Source organism: Kockiozyma suomiensis, assembly GCF_038497685.1.
Source record: "Kockiozyma suomiensis strain NRRL Y-17356 unplaced genomic scaffold V2V93scaffold_6, whole genome shotgun sequence".
NCBI lineage: Eukaryota > Fungi > Ascomycota > Lipomycetes > Lipomycetales > Lipomycetaceae > Kockiozyma > Kockiozyma suomiensis.
The window spans coordinates 537034-556212 of NW_027117669.1; the positions used below are offsets into that span (position 1 = coordinate 537034).

The 19179-nt window shown below is 45.2% G+C and overlaps 11 protein-coding genes across 11 annotated transcripts; 6 read left to right on the forward strand and 5 right to left on the reverse strand.

The window, feature by feature from the left end:
* The first annotated feature begins 8 nt into the window (after positions 1 to 8).
* Positions 9 to 1554, forward strand: V2V93DRAFT_368919 (dynein light intermediate chain-domain-containing protein). Its single transcript, XM_066909892.1, has 5 exons — positions 9 to 209; positions 282 to 434; positions 492 to 731; positions 783 to 1022; positions 1087 to 1554. Exons 1-5 carry the CDS (start codon positions 131 to 133, stop codon positions 1524 to 1526), a joined length of 1152 nt encoding a protein of 383 aa, XP_066766161.1. The 5' UTR covers positions 9 to 130; the 3' UTR covers positions 1527 to 1554.
* Positions 1555 to 1667: 113 nt separating this feature from the next.
* On the forward strand, positions 1668 to 5099 carry V2V93DRAFT_368921 (P-loop containing nucleoside triphosphate hydrolase protein). Its single transcript, XM_066909893.1, has 5 exons — positions 1668 to 1837; positions 1941 to 1957; positions 2075 to 2135; positions 2336 to 2403; positions 2457 to 5099. The coding sequence occupies exons 1-5, from the start codon at positions 1834 to 1836 to the stop codon at positions 4833 to 4835; spliced, it is 2529 nt and encodes an 842-aa protein (XP_066766162.1). The 5' UTR covers positions 1668 to 1833; the 3' UTR covers positions 4836 to 5099.
* On the reverse strand, positions 5046 to 6269 carry V2V93DRAFT_368926 (Spo7-like protein-domain-containing protein). Its single transcript, XM_066909894.1, has one exon. It carries the CDS (start codon positions 6241 to 6243, stop codon positions 5311 to 5313), a length of 933 nt encoding a protein of 310 aa, XP_066766163.1. The 5' UTR covers positions 6244 to 6269; the 3' UTR covers positions 5046 to 5310.
* Positions 6270 to 6436: 167 nt separating this feature from the next.
* V2V93DRAFT_323870 (histone-fold-containing protein) lies at positions 6437 to 6990 on the forward strand (the record flags this gene model as incomplete). Its single annotated transcript, XM_066907451.1, has 3 exons — positions 6437 to 6482; positions 6549 to 6802; positions 6865 to 6990. The coding sequence occupies 3 exons, from the start codon at positions 6437 to 6439 to the stop codon at positions 6988 to 6990; spliced, it is 426 nt and encodes a 141-aa protein (XP_066766164.1).
* A 1149-nt stretch (positions 6991 to 8139) lies between these two features.
* On the forward strand, positions 8140 to 8784 carry V2V93DRAFT_368929 (ribosome maturation protein). The gene is made up of 2 exons (XM_066909895.1): positions 8140 to 8227; positions 8287 to 8784. Exons 1-2 carry the CDS (start codon positions 8219 to 8221, stop codon positions 8623 to 8625), a joined length of 348 nt encoding a protein of 115 aa, XP_066766165.1. The 5' UTR covers positions 8140 to 8218; the 3' UTR covers positions 8626 to 8784.
* Positions 8701 to 11796, reverse strand: V2V93DRAFT_368931 (uncharacterized protein). Its single transcript, XM_066909896.1, has 5 exons — positions 11049 to 11796; positions 10637 to 10996; positions 10460 to 10573; positions 10321 to 10398; positions 8701 to 10265 (listed from the first exon to the last, which is right to left on the reverse strand). Exons 1-5 carry the CDS (start codon positions 11697 to 11699, stop codon positions 8760 to 8762), a joined length of 2709 nt encoding a protein of 902 aa, XP_066766166.1. The 5' UTR covers positions 11700 to 11796; the 3' UTR covers positions 8701 to 8759.
* Positions 11797 to 11850: 54 nt separating this feature from the next.
* Positions 11851 to 13120, reverse strand: V2V93DRAFT_225558 (uncharacterized protein). The gene has a single exon (XM_066907056.1). It carries the CDS (start codon positions 12978 to 12980, stop codon positions 12003 to 12005), a length of 978 nt encoding a protein of 325 aa, XP_066766167.1. The 5' UTR covers positions 12981 to 13120; the 3' UTR covers positions 11851 to 12002.
* Positions 13121 to 13211: 91 nt separating this feature from the next.
* V2V93DRAFT_368937 (WLM domain-containing protein) lies at positions 13212 to 14753 on the forward strand. The gene has a single exon (XM_066909897.1). The coding sequence runs from the start codon at positions 13362 to 13364 to the stop codon at positions 14508 to 14510; it is 1149 nt and encodes a 382-aa protein (XP_066766168.1). The 5' UTR covers positions 13212 to 13361; the 3' UTR covers positions 14511 to 14753.
* Positions 14495 to 15772, reverse strand: V2V93DRAFT_368939 (nucleophile aminohydrolase). Its single transcript, XM_066909898.1, has 3 exons — positions 15579 to 15772; positions 15421 to 15491; positions 14495 to 15358 (listed from the first exon to the last, which is right to left on the reverse strand). Exons 1-3 carry the CDS (start codon positions 15620 to 15622, stop codon positions 14721 to 14723), a joined length of 753 nt encoding a protein of 250 aa, XP_066766169.1. The 5' UTR covers positions 15623 to 15772; the 3' UTR covers positions 14495 to 14720.
* Positions 15773 to 15934: 162 nt separating this feature from the next.
* Positions 15935 to 18013, forward strand: V2V93DRAFT_368941 (uncharacterized protein). The gene is made up of 2 exons (XM_066909899.1): positions 15935 to 16531; positions 16602 to 18013. The coding sequence occupies exons 1-2, from the start codon at positions 16027 to 16029 to the stop codon at positions 17909 to 17911; spliced, it is 1815 nt and encodes a 604-aa protein (XP_066766170.1). The 5' UTR covers positions 15935 to 16026; the 3' UTR covers positions 17912 to 18013.
* On the reverse strand, positions 17947 to 19111 carry V2V93DRAFT_226392 (Isoprenylcysteine carboxyl methyltransferase family-domain-containing protein). Its single transcript, XM_066907057.1, has 4 exons — positions 18757 to 19111; positions 18572 to 18682; positions 18135 to 18515; positions 17947 to 18071 (listed from the first exon to the last, which is right to left on the reverse strand). Exons 1-4 carry the CDS (start codon positions 18764 to 18766, stop codon positions 17983 to 17985), a joined length of 591 nt encoding a protein of 196 aa, XP_066766171.1. The 5' UTR covers positions 18767 to 19111; the 3' UTR covers positions 17947 to 17982.
* Positions 19112 to 19179: the final 68 nt, after the last annotated feature.

Below are 19179 nucleotides of genomic sequence, written 5' to 3' on the forward strand. Positions count from 1 at the left end.
TACCGCCGCTCTTGGGACTTCTGATGTCACTCGCGCGTCACATGTGCACCACCCTCGAGCTGCGGTGGATTGTAAACATACCTCAGAACGCCGAAATTCCTAATAATTTTTGAAATAGGGCGATTGAGATATGGCCGAAATATGGACCAACCTTCTTGATTCCGCGCTAACCGCGAAAAGCGCGACGGCGCGCACCATACTACTAATAGGTATGAATATTTACGCGAAACAAACCTCGAATTTGTCAACGCGTTTTAGACATTGACTGAGTTGAGCTATAGGTGGATCAGCAGAGATTCAGCGAAGTTTTATAACTCAACTTGTCACTTCGACAGATGGTAACCTATATTCGGTAAAGGGGTCACATACAACTATGCAGAATGAGTTTGCGATTGGCTACTTGTATTTAGATATCTATGATCGGGAGCAAGAAGGTAAGCCCAGGTGTAAAACGTTTTTTACTGCAAATTAGAGATACTGATAAATGACAGATCTGATTCTTCGGTTAAATGTGTATACTATGCCTAAGGTATTTGCGTCTTACGCAAAGTTACTGGTTGACATACTGAGAAAGGATAATACCACTTTTGAAAATCTATTTGTCATATTTCTATGCGATTGGGTAGAGCCACGACGTTGGATACGAGATCTAGCGCAATCAATTATCTTTCTAAGAGATTCTGTCTTTTCAGAGCTGGATCAGGATACTTACTCTGCTGGACTACAAAGATGTGAGAAAGGCTTGTCAGTACTTCTAGAACGATGAGGCTAACATGACGCAGGCTCCGAAAGATATAAAAAATTGACTCGAGTTTCATTTGCAGAGTCCTTTCAGCTTCCCAACAACGGAATAGAAGTAGAGATGCCATTAGGGAAGGGAGAATTCGACGCCCCATTGGGAGTCGACTTCATGGTCGCAATGATGAATTCTGAACGCATTGATATTCTTGAGCGCCAATTCGGGCGCAAAGACGATGAGTTTGACTTCATACAGCAATTTTTGAGGACTATTCTTCTGAAACGTGAGTACTCAATTGAAACGCTTAAAAGAGTTTGTAATTTCTAACAGTATTCGGATTGCATCAGATGGCGCATCATTGATTTATTTATCCTCTGATTCTAAAACTCTTTTTTCATTTGTTTTTTACCTATTATCACCTTCGATAGAATCAGAGCATTCAAAAGATTTCGTTGCAGAGGCGGCTCAGCAAATAAAGCCAAATGTAATACAGCGCGATTCTCTGCTTATCCCTTCTGGCTGGGATTCGTGGTCGAAGATCCTGGTTATCAAAGAAGACTTTGACGTAGAAGGAGTATCAGGTAGCTGGCAGCATGATGTTCTGGGCAGTGGTGATGACATGGAGGCAGTAATTGAGGTCTACGAGGATGTCGTTTACGCATTTGGAGGAGCGGGACAGGTGAAGGAATATAATGCCAATGCGCTAGAAGTCGAAGGAGTTAGCGCACAGGTCTTTTTGAGAGAGCGATCGGCAGAATTGAATAGCATAGAGACAAAGACCGGATAATTTGACACTGCTTCACTCATTGGTCGACAATCAATAAACCGTAGCAGAAAACATAAATGTATTTTTTTGATGCCTGAAAAATAATACCCTAACCACATGTTATGGCACTGGTTTCGCAGAGATCATGCTAAAGACTGCGGAGTGCTGAAACATACGCAGAAATCTTCGCTTTATCATCCGTCACCACGTTTTCCTCTTTTTTTTTTTCTCGCTCCTCCGAGTGTCTTCACGGCCTTTGCTTTCCGTGTCCTTTTCCTCCTCCTTACACCACTTTTTATTATCGGCCGATCTAAGAGAATAATTAAAAATGGGTATGTTATATCTTCTGCTTGCTGCTCGTCGCTTTTTTCTGGGCAACGATTACAAGCTCGATGTGCGGTTAGATAGAGTACTAACAAAATTTTCGGCGTACAGTTAACTTCACCGTCGACGTATGTGCCCAGCTTCTTTCGCGGTCGTTGAACGTCCTTCAGAGTTGTGCCTCTATGGCCTCGTCTGCTACTCGAATATTTAGTGGAAGTCATGAGAGACTAACATGTTCCTTGTAGCAAATTCGTGCCCTTATGGACAAGGTCACCAATGTGCGGAATATGTCCGTCATTGCCCATGGTAAGTCCTTGCGATCTTATTATTTTTGTGGTGGATTTTGCGAGATTATCATTTTCCTGTCATTTCTGAGTGCGGATTAATGATTTTTGGTTATCGATCGGATTGCTGGCTCAATTATTTCCCTTGCGTTGTAATCTCCGATCAGCCGTCCAAGTCGCTCTATCCAAATTTGTTTCTAGATTTCTAACTGTTCTCTCTAGTCGATCACGGCAAGTCCACCCTCACCGACTCTCTTGTCCAGAGAGCCGGTATTATCTCGGCTGCTAAGGTGCGTTTTTTTAAAATCCAATGCTGAAGACAAGTTGCTGACATCATACCTAGGCTGGTGAGGCTCGTTTCACCGATACTCGCAAGGACGAGCAGGACCGTGGTATTACCATTAAGTCCACTGCCATTTCGCTCTACGCTGAGATGACTGATGACGATGTCGCTGACATCAAGCAGAAAACCCAGGGCAACAACTTCTTGATCAACTTGATCGACTCGCCCGGTCACGTTGACTTCTCGTCTGAGGTTACCGCTGCTCTGCGTGTTACCGATGGTGCTCTCGTCGTCGTTGACTGTGTTGAAGGTGTCTGCGTCCAGACCGAGACTGTCTTGCGTCAGGCCCTTGGCGAGCGCATCAAGCCCGTCTGTATCATCAACAAGGTTGACCGTGCTCTTCTTGAGCTCCAGGTTACCAAAGAGGACTTGTACCAGTCGTTTGCTCGTACTGTGGAGTCCGTGAACGTCATCATCGCAACTTACTTCGACAAGGCTCTTGGTGACAACCAGGTTTACCCCGACCAAGGAACCATTGCTTTCGGTTCCGGTCTTCACGGATGGGCTTTCACCGTTCGTCAGTTCGCCATCCGGTACTCCAAGAAGTTCGGTGTCGATCGTGCAAAGATGATGGAGCGTCTGTGGGGAGACAACTACTTCAACCCTGCCACCAAGAAGTGGACCAAGAGTGGCACTGATGCCAAGGGTAAACAGCTTGAGCGTGCTTTCTGTATGTTCATCTTGGACCCCATCTTCCGCATCTTTGATGCCATCATGAACTTCAAGAAGGATCAGATCCCCACACTCTTGGAGAAGCTTGAGATCAACCTTAAGGGTGACGAACTCGAACTCGAGGGCAAGGCTCTGTTGAAGGTTGTTATGCGCAAGTTCTTGCCTGCCGCTGATGCCTTGATGGAGATGATGGTTCTCCACCTCCCCTCTCCCGTCACGGCCCAGGCTTATCGTGCAAGCACTCTCTACGAGGGTCCTGATGACGACGAGTGCGCTATTGCCATCCGCGACTGTGACCCCAAGGGACCCCTTATGCTTTACGTCTCCAAGATGGTTCCCACCTCCGACAAGGGCCGATTTTTCGCTTTCGGTCGTGTCTTTGCTGGTACCGTCCGCTCTGGCATGAAGGTCCGTATTCAGGGCCCCAACTACACTCCTGGCAAGAAGGAGGATCTTTTCATCAAGGCTATCCAGCGTACCGTTCTTATGATGGGACGTTTCGTCGAGCCCATTGACGATGTTCCCGCTGGTAACATTGTTGGTCTTGTTGGTGTCGATCAGTTCTTGCTCAAGTCTGGTACTTTGACCACCTCTGAGACTGCCCACAACTTGAAGGTCATGAAGTTTTCTGTTTCGCCTGTCGTTCAGGTCGCTGTCGAAGTTAAGAACGCCAATGACTTGCCCAAGCTTGTCGAAGGTCTCAAGCGTCTGTCTAAGTCCGACCCTTGCGTCTTGTGCACAATCAACGAGTCTGGTGAGCACATTGTTGCTGGTACCGGTGAGTTGCACTTGGAGATTTGCTTGAAGGATCTCGAGGAGGACCATGCTGGTGTTCCGTTGAAGATTTCGGAGCCCGTTGTGTCGTACCGTGAGACTGTCTCTGCCGAGTCGAGTATGACTGCTCTCTCCAAATCTCCCAACAAACATAACCGTATCTTCGTTAAGGCTGCTCCTCTTGATGAGGAAGTTTCTCTCGCCATTGAGAGTGGTCAGATCTCGCCTCGTGATGATTTCAAGATCCGTGCTCGTCTTCTTGCTGATGAGTTCGGCTGGGATGTCACTGACGGACGTAAGATTTGGTGTTTCGGACCTGATGGAACTGGAGCTAACTTGGTTGTCGACCAGACCAAGGCCGTTCAGTACCTTAATGAAATCAAGGATTCGGTTGTTGCCGGTTTCCAGTGGGCCTCAAAGGAGGGCCCCGTTTTTGGTGAGAACTTGCGTGGAGTGCGTGTCAACATTCTTGATGTTGTTCTGCACGCTGATGCTATCCACCGTGGAGGTGGTCAGATCATCCCCACCATGCGACGAGTTGTGTACGCGTCAGCTTTGCTTGCTGAGCCGCGTATCCAGGAGCCCGTCTTTTTGGTTGAGATTCAGTGCCCTGAGAACGCTATTGGTGGTATCTACTCAGTTCTTAACAGAAAGCGTGGACAGGTCTTGTCTGAGGAGCAGCGACCAGGTACTCCCCTGTTCACTGTCAAGGCCCACTTGCCTATCAACGAATCTTTCGGTTTCACCACTGTTCTGAGACAGGAGACTGCCGGTCAGGCTTTCCCCCAGATGGTATTCGATCACTGGCAGACTATGAACGGCTCGCCTTTGGACCCTACCACCAAGCCTGGTGCTATTGTTACCGATGCGAGAAAGAGACACGGTATGAAGGAAGTTGTTCCCGGATACGAGGAGTACTACGACAAGCTGTAAGCGATTGTTCTCTTACGACTTTGGTTTTGTGCTTTTTGTTTTTCCATCATTACTCTTCCGGAATTGAGCTTTTATTATTTTTCGAAATGTTTCTTTGCGTGTTGTGGGAAAAGAAAGAGCAAGGAGGGTTTTTGTTTGTCTGTTAAAAGGAAAATGTGATGTGTGACTACAATTTTTTCGACTACGCTATGCCAGTTTTTTTTCCCACTAGTATTTATTAAAGAGATTGTAGTAGGGTAATAATAGGAAATCTAGTTACATGCATATGGCTTTTAATTACGTAGAAGAATAGCAATACTTGTATTTACAATAGCTGTAGATTGACAGCACCAGACTCATGGTTTGCGGTTTAGCAATTGTGATCATAATTGTGTTGCATAAAAAAGGATATAGAAAGAAAGGGAACGCCGGCTCAATTCAGCTTAAAGCATAAACGAAGAGATGTAAGAAAATAGAAAAACAAGGGAAGCAAATGTTAAGAAACTGTTGACGCGGCAGGGTTGTGCGGATTTGATATAGATGAGGACGACGTTGATGTGGATGAAGAAGTAGGAGAAGGATAGATACAAGAGCAAGGAATACGACCAGTTGCTCTAGCCTGCCGTCGATCGTTCTCTTTGGTCCAATACTCTGAGCGATATAATTCCCAGCCTTCACGCACGTCTGGTGGGAAAGGTTTGGGAAGCATGACGAGCTTAACGAGGTCGCCGCCAGGGGGTTTGTAGTGGTAGTAGAAGTAGTGGTAGAAGGGTTGAGGAACGCCGACAGGAGTTGAGGAGGCAGATGCGGAGGAAGAGGAGCGGCGTCGACGGGTGGCGGTGGTCGCTGCTGCTGTTGTTGTTGTTGTTGTTGTTGTTGTTGTTGTTGTTGTTGTTGTAGAAGTAGTTGCTGATGCAGTAGAGGATCCGAGAGCAGGAGAAGCAGGAGGAGGAAGAGGAAGAGGAGACCGGGGGGGAGGTGGATGATACCATAGACTGTAAAACGCAAGCCGACATAGACGAGCCACTATTGCTGGCGGAGAGCGAGCGGGGTGAGCGGGTATGAGGACGAGTCTGAGGTTGAACTGGCGCAGGCCTTTGTTGGTGTTTGAGACGAAGCGGCGCGGATGGACGATCGTCTTTGCGTACAGACCAGACATATAAAAAAGAGCAATAGTAACAAGTCCAAGAGCAAGAGCAAGCTTGTGCAGGGTGTGCACGTACGCGTAAACGGACGGATTCGAGACAGAGCCGTAGTAGAAGTAGGCCGTCCAGGCGAGGACGAGGGCGAAGAAGGACGCGTACTGGAAGCGGCGACGACGAAGGACGACGTGTTGTTGTCTGAGAGACTCTTCAAGGATAAGCATGTTGCGATATATCTGCGCCGGCGATGCCGGGATCGCGTCGAGCGGGTCTCCGGGCGGCTTCATTGCCGAGGATGGTCGTGATATCGGGGTTGAAGTCCTGGCTGACGACGATGCAGAGACGGCCGCTCGCTCAGCGGCTGCCAAAACAAAGCCCTAGCCCTCGTTTCTGGGATACGCGCATATAAACCCGGTCAGGCCCGCGTCCCGCTCAGCGCAGCCGCACAAGCCCGTACCCTGTCCGTCCTGTCGCGTCGCCATGTCGGACCGCGAGATCGCTTCCGACGACCTCTCGCTGCCAAAAGGTCTGTGTCTGTCTGCTATTAGTGTATGAGAGAGTGTGTGTGTTGACTGTTTTATGCGGTGTGTAGCGACCGTGCAAAAGATCGTCTCCGAAATCATCCCGTCTGACCTCGTCTTCTCCCGCGATGCCCGCGACGCACTCATCGAGTGCTGCGTCGAATTTATCGGCCTTATTTCCACCCAGGCAAACGACATTGCCGAGAATGAAACCAAAAAGACAATTGCTTCGGAACATGTCATCAAGGCTTTACAGGAACTCGGATTCTCGGACTACATCGAGCCAGTGAGGGAGGTTATTCAAGAACACAAAGAGTCTCAGAAGGTATGCTGCACTCATTACTTGTTCTCTATGCATCCTGTTCTAACATATTGTGCTCGCAGCAGGGTCGAGAACGCAAGATTGGCAAATTTGAAGCGTCCGGAATGACAGAAGAAGAACTGTTGCGTAAACAAGAGGAGCTGTTTGGACTTGCGCGGTCCAAACTACAGCACGATGAGGCAGTTCAGTAACTTTAGCGTACTCCTTACCTTCGTCAGTTAGCCTGCATATGTTAATTTCTTTTTATTAAAACTCTTCTCTGTTTTTGGGTGAGTGAAGTGGTACGATAGCATAGAACTGATTTGTCTTGCTGTGTGATTGTGTAATTCTATCTATGGCGTTTCTGGTTTTGCTTTTCATCTTGATTTAATAAACCTGGTAATAATACTCTATCTACTTGAATGTGTATATTACTAAATCTGTAACTTTGTCTTTGTTTTTGTATTTTTCGAAAATGATACGAAATCTCTGACTCGGAACAGGGTTTTTCATTTTTGGTGTAGAATTACAGCGCAAAGGAATCAGCAACACCCAGAACTGTTCTGAATAATATATCGGGCTCCCATCTTCAGAAATAAAGATGACTGTAGCAATCGTTCGGCCTGAGCACAGATCGGTATCTCTTGCAAAATAGCATCTCCCTTCTGAAGTAGTTGTTTGTCAATTAAAAAAAATGTAAGGAGTAGTCCTTTACTATTGAAATTAAACGCGAAGAAATTATAATATAGCGTAAGACTGCAGAGAAGATTGTCCAGAATCAATTAAACTGATAATGTAGAATAGCATCATAATGCCAAGTTCATTCAGATGAGGTGATCTGAGACGGAGAAAAGAGTATTATTCAACTACTTAATTCTTGCATATTATCCTAATCTGCCCACAGCATTCTATCAAACAAATCCTCTAATATTAATATAAGACAGCAAACGTAGAGTAATTTTAATTATTGTCTCAAATATAATACAGTAATAAAGGCTCCTGCCCTGTTAGACAAATCGCAGCAACTCTGGCTTTCAGGTAATCAAGCCACTTTCCGTTTCTGAAAGACCACGGCAGATTCACATTACGTAATTACTACTCACATTATATTACGTTATATTACGTTACATAACTTTTGCTCTTATTATACAGTAACTTTACACTATTACTTAGACTACCTTCACACACTCTTCTTTTAACAATAGCTGTCTTCTTATTCCTGCATTGTTGATTATGATTTTAGCGGAAACCTTATTCCAAACATGCACTCTCCAATTACACTATAATGACGTAGTCGCTCCACTGCATCCGTCCATCTGATCTTCTATAAATCTCCCCTCTCTTCTCTCTACGCCTCTTCTCTGCATTCACTCACTGCTCTGAATTATTTGCAGCTTTGATATATTTTCCGCATCTCAGATCGCTACAGTACTGCACACAATGCCTTCCGTACGTGTCTCTTTCCCGGCACTCTCATCGTTCGACCCCACTAACTCCACTTCCTTTAGCACTCCAGCAGAGTTGTATACAAAGGCGGCAACGATATCTTCATAGTGATCATCTCCTCCACAGAAGCGTTTAAAAGCTACAAGAAAGATCCTGACTCAACTCCGCTAGTTGACGTAGTTGATTCATTCACGGTCTTCGTCACCCATCACAGCGGATCGCAGGGAATCCTGGATCAAGCTTCCAAAGCCATGCTCGAGAACGAGTTTGGAACGTCGACTGATGATGCTGTAATCAAGAAAATTCTTCAACAAGGTGAATTGCAGGATAGCAAAGGATATGATGCAAAAGGCTGGGACTCGAAGAATGATTCCGTCGGCGCTGCATATTTAGGTCATTAGGTTTTCTCCTGTGTATACTCATCATCCCAATTGATCTTACAGAGAAAAAATGTATTCTAAACCTATTTTTAATTTGCAACGAAAAGTATGAAAGTATATTTATATAGACACCGACACAGAAACAATACAAGAAGTTAATACTTCACTTTCAACAAGGCAGACGAGAATCTCGTAGAAGACAAACGCCCACTAAGCTTTCGAAGTCCTTTGTACTCAGAGCCCCCATTAGCAGCAACATCTCCACTGCGGAGTCTATTCTTGCGATTCGCAATCTCTCCAGCGGCTCTCTGCGTGACAACCCGTCGCTGATGATGAGCGTACATTGCGGCGTCTTCATTCTCATCATCAGTCGAATCTGGCTCTTTGCACAACTGCTCAATAGACCCAATAGATGTCATCGATGCACTTCGTCGCGTAGCGAGCCCGGCTGCAAAACTTCCAACTCCGGAAATCCGACGCACAATATAACGAACTCTCTCGGTTCCATGCTTGACGCACAATTCCTGAGCCAAAGGAAGAGACTCTCGCGACCAGACTACCGACAACATCTTTTCAACTTGTAATCTATCTGATAGCTTGATTGTCACTGAAAATCGCACTAGCTGGTCTCTGTGTTCAGAAACCAATGGACCAATTGTCGTCGCCATAGTCTTGATCGCAGACGTGGCAATAGGTGACTGTGTGGGCGAAGGAAGGGACTCATTTGCTTCGCATCCATACAGCATCAACGACGGCAAGCGCTCTCCTTCCGCCGCAATCATACGTGCCGACAATGGACCAGAAAACTCTTCATCATCGGGGACTGCGAAATGTGAGATCTCAATATTTATCGCTGTTCGCTTTGAACTAGCAGCACTATCAGACACCGGAAAGGTCAGCCCGCTACGCGACCGAGGCGATAAAGGCGACGTGCGCGCTACCTGGGATCCAAGCGTGCTAACCCAGAGTGGTCTCATCAAGCTAGGAAGTACAGTCGCTAGACCGGCTCCTTCATCATTCAGCCTTGACACACTAAATTGTTGCCAATCGTAACTCTCGCCACCACCATTTGCGCAAATCTGTACAAGGAGCTGCTCGACCCACACATTCTTCTCAGTAAGCGACATTGGCGTTAGCAATATCTCAAATACGCCAAATGCGTACTCAAACAGCAGTTTGAATGAGGTAGTGAGCGAGGATTGCATCCCAACATTAGCGGTATCGGTATTCTCAGCAGAAAAATCAATCAATCTAGTACAGCATAGGGGTATCAAAAACTTGACAGTGTAACGTGTGGATTTTTCAACAGAGGCAATCACAACACAGGATTTAAACAGAAAGACAGAATAGTACTGACTACGGAACGAGTCATCGACAGCCATCCATCCGACGTGTAAAGATCCACAGAGAATAGCTTTGCCGAGTAATTCAGGAGCGTATATGCCATCGACTACCGGCTCGAATCTCAATCGACTCCAAACCTCTTTTGAGTTAGGAAGTCTACCGCTCGCATCCTGAGATTCATTAAGACGCATCCCATTCTTGTGAACTGAAGCCAGAGCCACTCTAATAGCCGCATTTGCTTCAATAGAGTCCTCGGGTGGGGTATGACGCAGCAGTTCTTGCAAAAGCAACCGGTATCTGCCAATTCGTCGGATAGGCTACATTATTATTTAGAAACAGCTCTCATCTCTTTTTTTTTACCGATGTACTCACCTCAAAAGCAAGTGCATCAATGCTCATATCAGCTTTGCTTGAACGGGAATAGGTGGCCTGCATAAACTGTCGAGAACCCTAGAAAAAGCAAATTTAGATGCATTCACATAAAAAAAACTGATCCAAAGAATAAGATTACCTCGCTCCAGTTTCTTGAAGCTCTATTCGACTGAGCGCTACTTGTCATCCTTAACGCTTCAATGACGTTCGCGTAATTCAAAGCATACTGCTCATACACAACAAGATCCGCAGTCTAAAAATAAACGAAGGGTTAAATCAATGCACACTAACCAAATACTTAAAAAGACTGAATTACCTTCTTTTGAATAAGAGTTGCAACAGAACCGGCTACAGCAGGAGAGGAAATCGATTCCTCGCACTGACTCCACGATGGAACCCGTTGTCTAGCACCTGACCTCTCATCATCGAGCGCAGAAAACACTTCATCATGAAAAGCGGAGAATCCGCGCTGACTATCGCGCAATGAAAGATCAAGAGGGAGATAACCGTTTCGCTCATTAAACTCGGAGCTGGGTGCGTAGAGGGTAGGATAGGTGCGGTAAAGCGCGCTTAGTATATCCTGGTGGAATTCAAGTAAGACGTTTGCGCTGTCTTTGATATCTACTATCAGACGCTCAACAGATGGGCCACACGATTCAATGGTGGAGAGATATCCCTAAAATGATAATCAGTCAGTTATCTTAAAATTTGGTCTAGAATAATCGTACGTTGACGAGGAAACGAAGACTGCTAAGATATGACTCCTCGGTGCTGATAAACTCCTCGATGCACATCTTACGTCTCAACGCGCGCAAAGCACTCGACGGAACATTTGTTTCGTAATGAAAATTACTGTTCAAAGACGGTTGAGATGACCCGTCGTAAGAATTAACACGACGAACCAAAGTCATATTAGAGATAGAGGTCGCGCAGTCATCGAAACGATCATCGACGGGAATTTCAGAGTAGTCGGTTTCAGCATTAAGTTGCTGGTCAGCGTGAATGACAACAGGGTCCGTCCAGACAGGGAACGAGTCTTTCGCCTCTACTAATGCAACGCTATCCACGGATGTCGCAGGCGTAGCCACTGATGCATGGCTTGGAGATGCGGATGCGCGAGAAATAGAACTGCTAGAGGTAGCTGAGGCAGCTGAGGCGGGCGAATCACGCTTATTAAGATCATGTTCGCCGCAGTCGACATTTTCAGCATCGACTTTAAGAGCAGTAAGACTATCAGATGCCATGCTTTTCAGAGGTTTCAAGTTTGAGCCTGCCCCATGTTGGGAATCGGGCGAAAGGAAGGAGTTCGTAGCTGACTGGCTCACTATGGTTGCACTAGGTGACTGCAGACTTGTGTCTGACAATACCTTAGACTCCATGGAGAATAAAATAAAATAAAAGAATAGTAATTGATATTTGTTCAAGCGAATGTGTTTACAGGTAAAGTCGCTCGTGTCGGATCGGTGGGGGGGAAATAGAAGACGGGTAGAGAGAAGGTGGGAAATATATTGCGCGAGATATTGGAAACCGGGCCGGCGTTTGTTTACATCCAATTACATTCATTCTGCCTATTACATCCATTTAGTCCACGTACATAATTAAATCATTCCATAAAAAGCAAAACTCCGATTTTATTCCCAAGCCGCTCATACCCTTGTCAGTAAGAGTATATACATAGCTATTCATCTCAGTGATCTGCCAAACTCCTGGTGTAACCACCTGCTGCCTTCTTTCTCTAATTTAGCCTTCTTTACCAGCTCTCTTCGCGTCTCACGTCTCCTTGACCAGTTCTCATGAATCTGCTTACTCTGCTGCACCATTTTTTCAGTTTCAAAACGCATGTTCTCAAGCTCCTCCATTTCCCTTGCGCGCTCTTCCTCATCCTTACTGAAATCATAAAATCCAACACCTTTTGTACGAATTTCCTTACTTGCGTCGTAATGCACTGCCAAATTTCTATTCTTCTCTTCTTCTAGTCGCTGAAATACTGCGTTCACTTCATTCTCGTCAGCTGTAAACGCCTCATGCTGAATGACGTCGCCAATGATAAGATTATCTGGTCGCTGAGCTTTTGCGGCCGCATGCGCTTCAGTATCTACTTCGCTAAGCTTGGGTAGTAAATATCGAGATACCATGCGCGTTCGACCAAATTCATCCGTATACTCGACCATCTCCTCATCTTGCGGAGCAAGACGATTACTCTTGTCCTCATCACCAGATGCCAATGACTCGGCATCTGATGAGTGTATCGAAATCATATCGATATCCAGTGCCGAGTCAGCCGTATTAACATCTCGGAAGTCACCCCTTTTAATAGCGTCATACTGCTTCGCTTTTTTTTCCAAAGAGCTAGTCACATAATCTACTTCTCCACGACTATCTTTTTGACGCTTCCAATTCAAATCTCGCGCATTTCGCTCGGCTACTCCCTTATTTTTCAGCACTCCCGCCCGACGCTTGCCATTTCCAACCTCGGCAGACCGTACAGTACTTCCAAGGTTCTTTTTATCACGATCGAACTTCTCACGAAGAGCAGCGAGCTCGTTGGACAGACTAAGCGTGGACGAGGATGATACTGTGATTTCTTTCTTGCGTTTTGCCTCGGCGTTCACTGCTGCGACGGCAGGATCTATTGGTGGCTTATAATATGGCGTCGTCATATTTCTTGTCGAATGTGATCTGTGGTGTCAGATGTTGTATGCTGGTGCTCAATGTTGAGAGCTGCCGCAGAAACCATGCCGTAGAGATGTCGGGATACCAATATTTTTGCGAGTGCGCAAGTCATACAAAGTATCAATAGAATTACATAATATACACATAAGCAGCCGCATGAGCCGCATATGTCATGTGAGCCGCATGATCATCGATTTATAATCCGTGTACGCAAGACAGCATTGTCAGCCCGCTTCTACAGTATTCGATTTAGACTGGCGCTGTAGTATATTTATCTCGTCTCTCGGTTATATTGTTTGGTTATATTTTTCTTATTTAGTGGTTTCTTCTTTTTTTTTTTTTTCGTGAATCAGTCTTCAAGTTGAATCATGAATTTTGAGGAGGATGCTAATATGCATATTGAGCGGGAAGAGAAGTATCTAGAGTCCTTGGACAAGAGCAAACTTCGCCAGTATGGACTAGACCAAAACGCGCATTCACAGCGACTAGAACTATTAATCTCATTTGGAGGAAAAAACTACGATGTCGAGATAAATAGGGACGCTACACTTTTCAATTTACAAGAAGAACTGGAGCATTTGACTGGTGTCCCAATGGAGAATCAGAAAGTGATGCTGCCGAAGCGTGGATTAGCGAAACCAGAGTTGTCGCAAATGCTAGTTTCAGATCTTGTTCCTGGAGTGCTTGAGCACTCGAGCAAAAAACCAAAGATCATGATGATTGGTACCCGATCAAATGTTGCAGAGCTTGTTCAGAAAATGCGAGATCCGAAACCGCCCGCGCGACAGCCAAGGTTTACTTTCCATGAGCCCGCAGTCAGACAAGATCGTGCAGCGGAGTCGAACTCACCGCACACGTTTGAAAAACTTCTGCCGCTGGAATTTTTGCCGAATTCGCTAGGAGCTCTTCAAATCTTGAAGCGGCTGCGAGATGATTTGGGAGTGAAGGCAGTGATGCACAAATACAAATGGACGGTCCCCGTCCTGACGGAGCTAGACCCGGCATCGAATACACAACGCGACAGCAAGCTTTTGGGGTTAAACAGAAACCACGGTCAAGTTATTGAACTCCGTCTTCGAACCGATGATTACGAAGGTTTCCGAAGCTACAACAGCATCCGAGCAACGCTATGCCATGAACTCACCCACAACATTTACGGCGAGCATAATAGAGATTTCTGGAATTTTTGCAAGACCCTGGAAAGAGAGGTCATTGCGCTTGATCCGTTCGCAAGACAAGGAAATCAGCTTAGCAACCAGGAAGTTTATCAGCCGGCTGAAATGGAGCACGAAGACGGTGGCGGCTGGATAGGTGGTTCTTTTGTTCTAGGAGGTGGCGATACTTCTAAGCCTGGCCAACATCAGACTACGACGGAAGAGCTGCTATCGATGTCTGAACGACAGCTCATGTACAAGACCTCGAGAACCCAGGCGATGTACGAGGCCGCCATGAAGAGGAAGAGACAGCAGCAGCAAGATAAAGAGATGAAAGGCAATGAAGCGGGGCCAAGTCAATAAAAAATTGCCAATTGGTTTGGAGTAATAGTTTGGACTTTGGTATACACTGTTGGTTTTTTTTCTGTCTGCAGGCTAAGCAGTATGTATATTATACTGTTAATCTTTTCCTTATTTTGTTTTCGTAAGCAAATTAATTTACTGAAATAAATCATGTTTTTCTAAATAGGCAACCATTTAAAAATACGATCATGAAAATATTTAATTTCTGATTCATAGAGCATCCAGTCTATCGTCTATCTCCTGTGCACTTAATTTCCGAAACCGTGGACCTTGCACGCCATTGACACCTTCAAATCCGAGTAAATGGTCAGAAGTAGGGCCGATAATACTAATCTCGACTGTATTTCCATTCATCTCGCCTTCAATAGACTCTTTCAAAGTAAGGAGTGCGATATGGATAGCGTCCTCAAGCTCCAAGTCCTCAGTCCATCGTTTCTCCAAGAACGTCTTTGCCGATGTGCTGCCTTTTCCAATAGCGGTTGCCTTCCAAGGAAAATAAGTCCCCGAGGGATCAACTTGGTAAAGCGCGAACCCGTTATCGGCATCATGTCCTCCAACTAAAAGTGAGACTCCATAAGGACGCACACCACCAGACTGCGTAGCCTCTTGCATTGTACGCGCGACGTCCTGGACGAGGATACGAGTAGGCGGGTATTCGTTGTAAACACGCTTGTAATTTGTGTGCGAAGATTTACGAGCTTTGTCGACCAGAACGCGGAAATCGGGTCCCATTCCACTGTAAACCATACCAATGTCGGGCGTGATGTTTGCGATCTTTTCGAGTGAGTTGCCGTCGATCAGATCCGAAGTCGATTTTTTCTCTGTCGCGAGCACGACTCCGTTTTGAGCTATAAACTGTTAGAAAGATCAAGTATTTCAAAAAGTGAGAAAACTGAACAGCATTGCGTACCTTTTATTCCGAGTGATGTGACTCCCTGATTGACAGCCTGGAAGGCGTATTCTATCTGCACGAGTTTGCCACTATTCAACAAGAGTAAGTCAAGAAATCCGGATCAATCGTATTAAAGAGCATTGTGAGTTGATTCTTTATGATATATGCAAACTTACCTCGGTGAAAATGTGGTAAGAGAAAATGAATATCGATCGGCCATATTTGTCTGTAGTAGAACGGTAGGATCACGATATTAATTTTGAGTCGATATGAAGTACAGCAGAAATTCAATAATGCAAGCAATCTAAAGCAGAGAACAAGATACAAAGACCAACTTTAGTTCAAGGATTGCAGAGATGATGAAGATGGCGGGGCTGAGACTGCTGACGACTGGAAGACGATGGACTCAATGGCGGGAGGCATGTGACCGTGAGAGCGCATTAATTGTTATTTCCAAAGCGTGCCATTAAATCTGATCAAACCCTATTTTCGCGCTTGCATCTCCCAACTGACCTTTGGCAGGCAGACTACAGAACCGTTTCGGCGAGCAGGGCTTTACTGACTGACAACTCCTAATAGCAGTGATTTAGCAGTTCATAATGTAATTTGATACTGCAACTAATAATGAGTATCTCACCAAGCCACCAGCTACTTGCAGAACTCAACGCACTCAACGACCTTTTCGCACAATATAATATCGCCTACCGCGTCTCCTTGCCAGCTAAGCAGCATATTAGCGCTGGCAACGAGCAAACTGTTAATTTCACACCGCAAATTCATTCTAATGCATTACTGGATCTTTACTCTGCGTTCTTTGGCATTTCCTGGCAACACCCAGTGCAAGATAACTTCATTGCGCGGGTCAAGAGCGTCAAGATGCTGATCGGAACACTGGCGCAGGATGTCTTGAAGATGGATCTCGGGTACATTGATCCTGTAGCCTTTGTCTCTGGCGATCAAGGTGCTATTATAGAGCTTGTCCAGGTTATTAATGCAGTCGGGCAAATTGTGAAGAAGAAGCGGAAAAGAGATGAGGAAAAGGAGAAGTCTAGACAGGAGCAGAGTCAGTGGATTGTGAGTGAGGGGATATCGGATGCGGAATCTGAAGAAAGCGTGGAGCCTGTTAGTGGTATGCTTTATAATCTTATTTCTTTTCGCTTTGTTGCTTTGTATGACCTTTTAGTTTTAACGTTATACAGAATACTCGGATTTAGATCTCGACTCGGTTGAGGAACTCGCAGACAGATTTTCTTCGGCCTTTGCAAGCAAGCAGGATAGTTCCGCACTAGAACTGGAAGACACACGAATTCATGCAAGAAAACTGGAAATAGCACGAAGATCTCGAGCTCCTTTTCGCTCACGAAATGCGCAGTCGCAGCGCATAAACGGCAATACACATGAACGACCGCAAAGTGCATTCTCCGATCTCGAATTTACTCGGATGATGCGAGATTTTTCACCTTTACGTCCGCGAACTTCGTCAATACCTAGAAGGCGACAGCGGTCGATGTTAGGTTCCGTGAATAATTATCGCAAGATCTACAAGGCTACGATAGAGAGGCATATATTTAATCCTCATGTGCAGCATAAAGCTGCGTCAGCACGTTATCGTCGAGCGATTTCAAGACGTCATTCCTCTTACGACCGGCGCGATAAGCGCAGCATAGTTACGTTAGCCGCTGGTCGCTTGAGCGGTAACCATCGACGTCGTCCTATAAAGTCCGGCATGCCAATGACAACGGTGTTCTCGTCGGTCGACGGTGGACGAGTATCACAAGGTCGAAGCGAAGAATGGGTTACGGACGATGAATTTGGGAGCGACGGATCTGAGTTTGATGATCAAGAAGATGAAAATGACTTTGATCGTTCAGAAACTTCGAGTTCGTCGGTTTACATTCCGCAGTTTTACACTGATCGTTCGCATTTGCGATATGAGAGTACTCATGCGAGGCCTTGGATAGACACAGAATATGAACGAAAGCAGACAGATCCAGACTATCAGTCAGGGCAGATGAATGACAGTCCATTAGCACTACAGCATGTATACAAAAGGCAATTACTAATACCACATTCAAGCACATTGCCACCATTATCGGCAAACGAGCCAACAAGAGCCACTACACGCTTTTCATTCGATAATCGTTCAAGCACACCTGACTTACGCTCGCCGAGTATAAGAAGTCGGTACTGGTCTACAATACATCTCTCCCAATCGTCACCATCGTTTGGTGAGCGGAATGAGCGATATATAACGTCTTCATCCCCACTTGTTAGTAAGCGTTCCAAGATCTCACATGTTCCGGCACGGCCGGTGGTAGAGTCTGACAGTGAGGAACTTGGGTCTACTACGAATTACTATGACAGCGAGAGGGAGGATGAGGAAGAGCAGATGGCTATTGAATTTGAGCAGAGTAAAGTTAGGGTGGAAAAGATTGTCAAAGAGAGGAGTATGTATGCATCAAGAGAGCAGGAGTTACGTGAACATTTAATGGGATTGTCGTTTAGATGATAGTTTATTTTATATGTTAGTTGAGCAAACCGAAAATATAGATATTTAACTATCCATTCAAGATACCAATACTATGCTATAAAAGGAATTAACGTCCCTGTCGTCTTTTTATATTCAATATACTCGTCTCCAAAAAATTGAACCAAAAGCTTTTCTTCATCTAATTTTACCAAAATGTCAGTAAAAAACCATAAAGGAACGACTCTTTAAAGCAAATACATACATTCAATTCGACGATTAAAAAATCGCCAAAGTGTAACGGAAAATCCTATTAACGCAACCGGGTTTAACAAAAATATCTGAGTACCGACCGCCCATAAAAAATATCCGAAATATGAAGGGTGTCTAGTATAGCTGTAAACGCCTGTCCTGACCAATTGATGAGAGTTTTCCCGTTTATGAACGATCATATGTGAAAAATTTGAAGACGCGTGAATCATTGCCATTGATCGCAAAAGTTGACCGGCTATTATTGCGACTAGACCGGAGGCGGAAATGAGAGGAAAATGTTTTAACGATGGGGAAATGTAGAACTCCACTGTAGCCTCTATGAGAGCGAAAACATGGGCGATCACATATGAACGGCCATTTCGAATTAAGAATGCTGACTTTTCAGTTAGTTACGGTTCATAAAAATCAATATAAAAAGAAATTGCATACACTCAATTGTAACTTTTGTGGGATTGTACTTTGCAGTAATGTAGTACTCAAGAAAATGAAATATCGAAAGCGCGCATATATACCCTGGCAATTGCCAATAACCACCGTATACTAAAACCACAATACCTGTTACTAAGCTGAAGGAAAAGAAGACCCCCAAGACTGCAGACTGTAGTGCTACTTGCTGTGGAGCATGGTTCACGGCATTGTAAAGAAATTCGTTGGTTTTGTCTGTGGAGATTCGCGGCGGTAACGAAGTCACGACTCTGTGAGATCGACAGGTTTGTGCAGAATGCTCCGCTTGCAACGAAGAAGATCGAGTATTGTGTGTGTCTGGGATTTTGTTTTCGTCTGAGTTGACTAGACTTGACATTGTGAATGACGAGGAGCGTGTAGAAACTGGTGTGATCATTTCCCGAGAAAAATGAACATGAGGGCCTTAAAACACTTTTTAAAGGCAAAATAACTGTAATTATCAGAGATGTTTGATACTGGGCCGGTTCAATGAGAAGATTGGGTCAGTAAGAAAAAGACTCGGATTTACATGTAATTTGCTGAAGTAGGTTGATCTACCGCCGCACAATGCTAGTATTGTCTGACGTCTGTCC

What these genes read in the sequence shown, in the direction of transcription:
- V2V93DRAFT_368919 (XM_066909892.1), top strand. Translation starts at nt 131, where the DNA reads ATGGCCGAAATATGGACCAACCTTCTTGATTCCGCGCTAACCGCGAAA. An exon ending in GCGCACCATACTACTAATAG is followed by an intron (nt 210 to 281) that starts GTATGAATATTT and finishes GTTGAGCTATAG; the next exon opens with GTGGATCAGCAGAGATTCAG. An exon ending in CTATGATCGGGAGCAAGAAG is followed by an intron (nt 435 to 491) that starts GTAAGCCCAGGT and finishes GATAAATGACAG; the next exon opens with ATCTGATTCTTCGGTTAAAT.
- V2V93DRAFT_368921 (XM_066909893.1), top strand. An exon ending in TATGTCCGTCATTGCCCATG is followed by an intron (nt 2,136 to 2,335) that starts GTAAGTCCTTGC and finishes TGTTCTCTCTAG; the next exon opens with TCGATCACGGCAAGTCCACC. An exon ending in GTATTATCTCGGCTGCTAAG is followed by an intron (nt 2,404 to 2,456) that starts GTGCGTTTTTTT and finishes CATCATACCTAG; the next exon opens with GCTGGTGAGGCTCGTTTCAC.
- V2V93DRAFT_368926 (XM_066909894.1), bottom strand. Translation starts at nt 6,243, where the DNA reads ATGAAGCCGCCCGGAGACCCGCTCGACGCGATCCCGGCATCGCCGGCG.
- V2V93DRAFT_368931 (XM_066909896.1), bottom strand. Translation starts at nt 11,699, where the DNA reads ATGGAGTCTAAGGTATTGTCAGACACAAGTCTGCAGTCACCTAGTGCA. An exon ending in GTCTTCGTTTCCTCGTCAAC is followed by an intron (nt 10,997 to 11,048) that starts GTACGATTATTC and finishes TTATCATTTTAG; the next exon opens with GGATATCTCTCCACCATTGA. An exon ending in CTTCAAGAAACTGGAGCGAG is followed by an intron (nt 10,399 to 10,459) that starts GTAATCTTATTC and finishes TGCTTTTTCTAG; the next exon opens with GGTTCTCGACAGTTTATGCA.
- V2V93DRAFT_225558 (XM_066907056.1), bottom strand. Translation starts at nt 12,980, where the DNA reads ATGACGACGCCATATTATAAGCCACCAATAGATCCTGCCGTCGCAGCA.
- V2V93DRAFT_368937 (XM_066909897.1), top strand. Translation starts at nt 13,362, where the DNA reads ATGAATTTTGAGGAGGATGCTAATATGCATATTGAGCGGGAAGAGAAG.
- V2V93DRAFT_368939 (XM_066909898.1), bottom strand. Translation starts at nt 15,622, where the DNA reads ATGGCCGATCGATATTCATTTTCTCTTACCACATTTTCACCGAG. An exon ending in CTTACCACATTTTCACCGAG is followed by an intron (nt 15,492 to 15,578) that starts GTAAGTTTGCAT and finishes CTTGTTGAATAG; the next exon opens with TGGCAAACTCGTGCAGATAG. An exon ending in CACATCACTCGGAATAAAAG is followed by an intron (nt 15,359 to 15,420) that starts GTACGCAATGCT and finishes AACAGTTTATAG; the next exon opens with CTCAAAACGGAGTCGTGCTC.
- V2V93DRAFT_368941 (XM_066909899.1), top strand. Translation starts at nt 16,027, where the DNA reads ATGAGTATCTCACCAAGCCACCAGCTACTTGCAGAACTCAACGCACTC. An exon ending in AAGCGTGGAGCCTGTTAGTG is followed by an intron (nt 16,532 to 16,601) that starts GTATGCTTTATA and finishes AACGTTATACAG; the next exon opens with AATACTCGGATTTAGATCTC.
- V2V93DRAFT_226392 (XM_066907057.1), bottom strand. An exon ending in CACAAAAGTTACAATTGAGT is followed by an intron (nt 18,516 to 18,571) that starts GTATGCAATTTC and finishes CTGAAAAGTCAG; the next exon opens with CATTCTTAATTCGAAATGGC. An exon ending in TTTTAATCGTCGAATTGAAT is followed by an intron (nt 18,072 to 18,134) that starts GTATGTATTTGC and finishes TGGTAAAATTAG; the next exon opens with ATGAAGAAAAGCTTTTGGTT.